This window comes from Limulus polyphemus, unplaced genomic scaffold (genome assembly GCF_000517525.1).
Source record: "Limulus polyphemus unplaced genomic scaffold, Limulus_polyphemus-2.1.2 Scaffold4766, whole genome shotgun sequence".
Lineage (NCBI taxonomy): Eukaryota > Metazoa > Arthropoda > Merostomata > Xiphosura > Limulidae > Limulus > Limulus polyphemus.
The window spans coordinates 61,749-70,102 of record NW_013670376.1 but is presented as its reverse complement, the minus strand read 5'-3'; the positions used below and the strand labels follow the sequence as shown (position 1 = coordinate 70,102).

General features: G+C 35.4%; 1 protein-coding gene across 1 annotated transcript in view; it reads right to left on the bottom strand.

Annotated features, from left to right (window-relative positions):
* Positions 1-710: 710 nt before the first annotated feature.
* Positions 711-8,354, bottom strand: part of LOC106471657 (protein lev-9-like) — a 24,957-nt gene continuing 17,313 nt past the window's right edge. The window contains exons 4-5 of the mRNA XM_022400267.1: positions 7,426-7,599; positions 711-919 (exon numbers count right to left, since the gene is read on the bottom strand). Of these exons, the coding sequence (XP_022255975.1) occupies positions 711-919; positions 7,426-7,599 (383 nt within the window). The remainder of the gene's footprint in view (positions 920-7,425; positions 7,600-8,354) is intronic.

Genomic DNA, 8,354 nt, shown 5'->3' with positions numbered 1-8,354 from the left:
GTCTTTAATAGACTTATACTAGGCTTTAATAGATTTATTACAGTCTTTAATAGATTTATACCAGTCTTTAATAGATTTATTACAGTCTTTAATAGACTTATACTAGTCTTTAATAGACTTATACCAGTCTTTAACAGATTTATAACAGTCTTTAATAGATTTATACAGTCTTTAATAGACTTATACCAGTCTTTAATAGACTTATACCAGTCTTTAATAGATTTATACCAGTCTTTAATAGATTTATACCAGTCTTTAATAGACTTATACCAGTCTTTAATAGATTTATACCAGTCTTTAATAGACTTATACCAGTCTTTAATAGACTTATACCAGTCTTTAATAGATTTATACCAGTCTTTAATAGATTTATACCGGTCTTTAATAGATTTATAACAGTCTTTAATAGACTTATACCAATCTTAATCGACTTATACCAGTCATATTAAAAAAAAACAGTAAATAGTGATCCTCTGCAGATGTAATGCTGCAAGTTTCTTGCATCAAAAACAAGTATTTATTTAATACCTACATATTTCTGGTAGCCGAATTAACGTTGGGTGAGGCAACAAAGGCATGTGTATTTAATGTACATCTTTCAATAACGGTTAACAATAAATTTATATATTTTGCTATCATAATTACATTTAGGATTTCCAGTGTGTTATGCTAGAACATGGTTTAAATGACTTGCTTTGGAAACCAAAAAATTAGAATTTTTTTGTAATGTTCATAAATAAATTCAACCTACCTGCACATATTGGAGCATCTCTACTCCAGACTCCACTGTTTAAACACTTAACTGTTCTCTGGTTTCCTCTACCACAAGAATAGATAACTAAACTTCCAACTTTGTTGTCATCCCCTAAGATGTTATAAATTTGACCTCCTGGAAGAACTGGCGTTGGACAAGTTATTTCTGGTAGAAAAAGAAATATAATTATACATAAATACAGACAAAAAAGAAACACTTTTCATGTGTAAAACAAAAATGTGTTCAAAACCAAAGTAGTCTTAACAATTGCTTGTGTATTTCCTAACCTCAGCAAGCAATAGTTAAGCCTAATTCTGAGAACCAGTCATGATGCCAAATATGTACCTCTATGGTGTTTCTAATATGTTTTACTATGTATTTGTAAGGCAAAAACAAAAAATTACCAGTTTTAAAATTAAATAAGTTGAAATTCAAAAAGATACTTCTGCTATTACAGTTTTATTTCTCTTCGTCTTGTCAAGACTTACACTCAAAGCTTCTCTTTATACTAGTTTTCTCGGTTCACAACCTGGATCCTCGTATAATCCGACTTCTAAATTACTTTCATGTGTCTTATCACATGCTTTCATGCCTTTTATCTGAATTGTCTTATACAATCACCAGTCACTACCTATCTTTGGTGTTCCCATGGCATAAAACATCTCAGTGTGGGTAAGTGAGAAGGAATGTAATCTTTTTTTGAACATCATTTACATTTTAAAATGTTCATTTCATAAACAACACCTTACTTCCGTTATTATCGTGCTAGAATCCAAACGTAAGCAAGAATGTGTGATTGGAGAAGTAGAAAATTGAGGATGAAATGAAAAAAGATGTCTCCATAAGAAGCAAAGGAAATGGCAGCATGGAAAATTAAGTTCTACATCACCAGGTGGCTTTGGTGTCTATATATACTTCCAGATATTGTAGTCATATCACGAGACAGTAAAGATATTTTGTACATGCAACTCTGAAGTTCCACCCACTGCTCTCTCTATGACAAAACAACAAGCAGTTCAAAGGTTAACTGTGAAGGAGCAGTTTTGATAATGTCTCTCACGGAATTTCATAAACAGAACAAAAAAATGCAACAAAGATACAAAAGGAGTTGTCAGAGGCAAATGTTTATCAGACATGGCAAACTGGATTTATGGCTATAATCAACATAAATAATTTATAGGACACAGGTTTAAATAACGTTAAAATAACTGTCAGTACAAGAAATGAAGGATTCAAAACTTTCACTACCTGTAGCAATTTAGGACAGGATCGTTTCTAATTAGTGAAAGTTTTTGACTCAAAAGAATAGCTACAAAGAACAAGTTTAAATCTTAACCAAACAGAATATATATAACACTACTGAGGGAAACTCACAGACTAAATAAATCTCAACACTGCATGTGACCGTACAGAGCTAAACTAAGACATACCTTCAAACTCACAAAAATAAAGTAAAGCAGACACATAAACTTAAGATATCTTAAATCAGAATAATTCCCTGACAAACATTCCATCCACCACAAACTTTTATGAGTATAGAAGAATGAAGTAAAACCCTCAAATATCAAATGACCTATGACATTAAAAGATTTCACAATCATGATAATTTGACTAAGGAACCTCCGGAGAGGCAGAATAAAGTTCCAGTCACAAATAACGGCTCAACAGCTGGTAATAACCAATTACAAGGTCATATTCGTGGAAGAATTAAAAAGAAAAACAAAAGCCTTGAAATTCTTTATGGAAATTAATTTCACAGCAACTACATTATACGAAAAACTATAATTTAAAGAAAGTTAAACAAGTAATTACATTTAAAGAATTTCCAAATCACCAACATTTATAAATTAGATAGAAACACTAGTTACAATTTTGAACTTCGAAGGCACAATGTAGCCATGGTAAAATTTTATAAACACTATGAACAACAAGGACAGGTGCTTACTGATAACTGAAGTAAAACAGCTTAGATAGTGGACATCCCACAATATGTAAGGTTATATATATATATATACGAGAACACATGGCTGAAACTAGGGAAAAATGAAGAAATTGATGGATTCACAGGTAGCACCACGTCAGGTAGATAAAAGTTAAATTACAATCAGTTATATTGTGAAGTAGCATCATACTTATCACCAACTAAGGGAACAAGCTTTATATACATAATGAGATTATTTTCATATATTATGACTCGATCTTTTGTAAATGTCTGATACAAACAGTATTTGTGTAAGGTAAGTATTCTAACAGCCTAAAAAACCTTATACATAAATATATTACACAAATAGTTCCATTCTAAGGCTACTAACAAGTGATGTTTTTCTAGTTTTTTGTGTGCATGGAGTAGGTATAAGAATTAGTTTGTCAAGTACATCACTACACAGCTTGGATAGTAAGCTGAAACTGAGACATTTTTTTCTTAACCAGTACTCCAATACTGAGTGAAAGGCCTTGCCTGCAATGACACATAACAAATAATGTATAATTTGGGCTAGCAAAGAAGGATATGTTTGTTTGTTTGGTTTGAAAAAAGCACTTTACAAGCAACTGTTAAAAGTTTAACACATTAGCTCTACTAACTAACATTTTAGCTTAGTTAGTAGAGCACTCATCTAGCATGTATGAGGAACTAGGTTTAATTGTTTTGCTCATCGTGAACAACCTTACATTTTTTCTCATCTCTAGACTTTCTTTAGTTCTTCTAAAGGGAATATGTTTTAAGGAGCATATGGAAGCCAAAAGTTCCAAAGAGGTAGAATAAGGGCATGCAGAACAACAACTGAACTGAAATAAAAAACAAAGAAATATCAAAAAAAAACAACATTATCTAAAATGTTAAATCACACAGAATAGAAGACAAAGACAAAGTTTGGTGCACTAACCAAATGATATCACTGTTGCAAAGGTGTATGTTATCTTTGAGTGGGTGAACAGCTAGACTCTTTCACACCCTAGTGAATACCTCAAGCCCATATCTGTGTAAAATGGATGAGATAGGATCTGAGGAAGGGGAGCCTGTAAGTAGGAGGAAACCTCTACTGGATCTCGGATGCTACAAACCATCACCCCACAGCTACAAGCTCGGTAATGGGAACATACACCATCTGGTGTGCCCAAAAGCTTACGACAATGTGGAGCCCAGACGACTGAGAATCTTTACAATGGCAGGAAGGTTCAGGCTGAAAATGTATTTTAGATAGGTACTTACCTCTACACTACTAAAAGCTATTATCTAGTGTGCAACTACTGTAGAATTTCCTATGCATTCCACAAGTCTTCAACAAATTCCCACCCGTTAAATATGTTTACGCTTATTGCACTAGCCATATGACATAATAATCCCCATGAACACTAGCACATAATCATAAGTTCATTCTTGATAAGACAAATGAAAAGCACCAGAATTAGGAAGGAAGGAAGAGTGGGAAGTGGTGCAGAGAAGTAAGTACCGATCTGAAATACATTTTCAAGTAAGGAAAGTGTTAACTTAAAAAAACGTTACTTATCTCTATGCACTACTGAGCACTAAAATCCCACATTGAAAATGGTGGAGAGGCTGGTACTGATCAATTATAAAAAAAAAAAGGAGTTATTTTCTGAAATAGCAAAAGAAAGGGAAAGCCTATGGGATGCAATTTCCATGATACCAGGGGTTACCTAGTAGGGCAGCACCCTATTGGAGATGACATCCTTCTCAAGTAGGGTATATTCTTCAGCCAATATTTTTTGTACTGAGACAGTAGAACAAAGAACATCAGGAAAACCCACTGCTGATGGTTAAATGTTGCCTGGGTGGAACATTAAAATGTATAGTACGGTTTTAGACAATTTCATCTTGGACAAATACTTACATACTATAACAAGAGGAGGAGAAGGCTTCCCCTGTGTCCTGAGGAAAATCCAAGTCCCACCTGGTTGGATACGTCCATCATGAATTGTTTAATAGGTATTGCAAAGGTGTGTCCTTTACTACACTTCCAGTTAACACCCAAGCCCTACATTGCAAATGATGGGTGGGGTTAACTGGCATTTACTAAGGTAAAGGCATCATCAGCAAGGGTTCTCCTGTGCTCCACTAGAACAACAGAGAAGGAATACACATAGGGAATAATACAGGAGAGTGTGAACGGGCCACTGTCATCAGGCATAATCATCCTGAATTGGGTTCCATAACACTGTAGAGTGTGAATGGACCACTGTCATCCTGAATTGGGTTCCCACTGAGAAACACTGCAATGGATTACTACCATTAAAGACAGCAAGCATGACACAGGTGTAAAAGCATGGCTACATCTGGTGCTTTCTGTTATTTTTATTTTATTTGTAAAATGTGCAGAAATGGCTAGATCCATTAGAGATGGAAATTCCCATCTCAATGATGATCACTGAGCAGGAACAGATGAGTTTAACACTTTTCATTAGGGATGCATGGGTAGTAAAATTTGGCCGGATACCAGGTCCGGGTAACTGGTCACTAAACTTCGGCTGGGGCCTGGTGTCAACCGAGACCAGGTTCTCCCCTAGCCCCCTAAAAAAATAAACAGCATACACAAATATTAGAAACAAAAACAAAATTGACATTTATTACATTTAAACAAATAATCACCAACAGAACATTCAAGTTTTACTTTCAACTTTCAGTGCCTCGCCCCAACTTCTCAAACCCTAACCCGTATTGTCCTCAAAACTCCCACCTTCCCCAGAAATCCACTTCCCAAGTCATGCCTATTATTAACCCATATTGTTCTCTGAATCCCCAACATTTAGTGGGTGGTCAGTTTCTGTTGCTCAGAACACGTTTTTTTTTAAACTAAACCAATTATTGACTGTAGGGCTTAGATGCCTAACTTCAACACTCGGCCAGAGCCAGGTATTATCGGGTAGTCCAATACCCAAATATCTGGTCGGGTACCCGTGCATCCCTACTTTTCATACCTCCCTACTCAATGTGGATTTTGGGTAAATATTTCCTCTGAGGCAACAATGGGCACTCGGTATGATCCAACGACACCAATCATAATGAATGCAGCGTTCAGTTCCACATGATATATAGGCATTTGGCTTGGCTCGTTTCTTCTTGTGTCTTGCCTCCTTTTTTTCAGACATGTATGAAAAAATTGCTAGCACATAGCGGAGTCATTAAATACACCAGGGATATGGAGAACCTACAAGATCAATGATGGAAGTGAAAACTAAAATAAATAGACAAAACACACCCAATTATAATGTCTAGGTAGACAAGAGAATGGTGACCAAAGGGAGGAAAAAACCAGAGTCACATGAAATCGTCCAGAAAGAGCTTGCACAAACCAAGGGTCACTGGTGAAGGGAAACTATAGATGATTAAGGGACAAAAGGGGGACATTAAACGTTTCAGAGCCAAGAATTAATTCTAAGGAAGAGTTACTGCCAAGAGTCTTGATGGTCCACCCAGTGGGAGAAGGAACAGCAAATAGAAGTAATTGAATGAAGAATGGGAGAGGAACTAGTTCCATAGGATTCCTGAGATCAGGTTGTTGTTGTATTTTTATTTCATGCAAAGTACACGAGGGCTATCTGCAATAGCCGTCCATAATTTAGCAGTGTAAGACTAGAGGGAAGGCAGCTAGTCATAACCACCCACTGCCAACTCTTGGACTACTCTTCACCAAGGAATAGTGGGATTGACCATCACATTATAATGCCCCAAAGCAGAAAGGTTCGAGCATGTTCGGTGAGACAGGGATTCAAACCCATGACCCTCGGATAGCAAGTCAAGCACCCTAACTACCTGGCCATGCTGGGCCCGGAGATGAGGTAGCCAAGGTGAGACAGGGATTCAAACCCATGACCCTCAGATTGCAAGTCAAGCACCCTAACCACCTGGCCATGCCGGGTCCGGAGATCAGGTAGCCAAGGTGAGACAGGGATTCATGCCGGGCCCGGAGATGAGGTAGCCTAATGATGTATCTATAGAGTTGGGAAACAATAGAATCAAAAGAAGATTTAAGAAGAATTCAATTTATAATTCAATTCCATGGGTCTATAATATAGTTAGTTCCTTTTCTAGTTTCCATGAAAAAAGTACAAAATATAAAGGTTTTTTTTACAAATAAAAAGTTTTCCTGTACAATAACTGATAGTATTATTATCAAGCATTATTTAAAATCTCTGTACATTTCTAAAATCCATAAACATGTTGAAACTAAAGAAATAGTTTGTTGTATTTTACCCTTTACTAGCAAACATGCAATATAATTGACATAAAAGATTAAAGCAATTTTGGATAACAAAATTTATCCACTTTCAAACCAATATGTAATTATTTTAAATGTAAAGACAGGATCCCTAAAATGTATCATTCTTACATCATCTATAAAGTTACATGCCCAAGGTGTAACCATGGCTATGCGGGCTCTATAGTTCATTATTTGAGCTCAAGAATCAAAGAAACTGCATAAAATACACTGTATAATTAGTCAGTCATTCTTTGTCACTGCTTGCAAGACTGAGATATTAGAATCACTGCAAACAATTTCAGCATCTTGGGATGTACGGCCAATGAAAATTTACTTCACACTAAAGAAAGTTTGTGGATACACAAGGTGCATCTCAAACAGCATCACTTTGCTTTACTCATTACTCATTGCATGATAATACTGTGACATTTGCAACGAAACATTACTAACCTGTACAAGATGGTTGTAACTCACTCCACGTTTTGTTCTCTTGGCATTTTCTTTCTTCTGGACCCTTTAGTAAAAACCCTTCATCACATGTGTACTGTGCCTTTGCTCTGTAAGTCCTCTCAGTATAAACAACGTTTCCATTTTCTGGGTTTTCTAGGTAAGGACAAATGACTTCTGAAAAAAAAAAAAGATAAGTAGTCATTTATATTCCACGTGAAACACTATCTCGTAGATTTTATATTTTAACAAATTTAAATTAAAGGAGCACAGAAATAAAGTGTATTATAAAGTGACAGGCAATCCCATTATTTGTCAGTAAAAGAGTAGCCTAAAAGTTCCTCTACTCTTTCGCCGCTGAATTAGGGACTGCTAGCGCAGATAGCCCTCGTGTAGCTTTGCACGACAAACAAACAATCAATTTACAGAATAAACATATGATTTCTTTTCTCAGAAGTGCATATGGTGTTGGGCTAAATTGGTGTAACATCAGTTAATTCAACATGTTTTTAAATAAGAATACACAAATATTAGTTTTATTTTTATAGAACAAGTTCCTTCCGTAGAAAAACTAAGTAAACACTTTTTCTAAGCAAATGTCACAATACTGAAAGAACATAAGTATTATTTTGTCTTTATAGGATGACTGCCCTCCCCTCTATAAACAAATGTCACAATACTGAAAGAACATAAGCATTATTTTATCTTTATAGGATGACTGCCCTCCCCTCTATAAACAAATATCACAATACTGAAAGAACATAAGTATTATTTTGTCTTTATAGGATGACTGCCCTCCCCTCTATAAACAAATGTCACAATACTGAAAGAACATAAGTATTATTTTGTCTTTATAGGATGACTGCCCTCCCCTCTATAAACAAATATCACAATACTGAAAGAACATAAGCATTATTTTACCTTTATAGGAT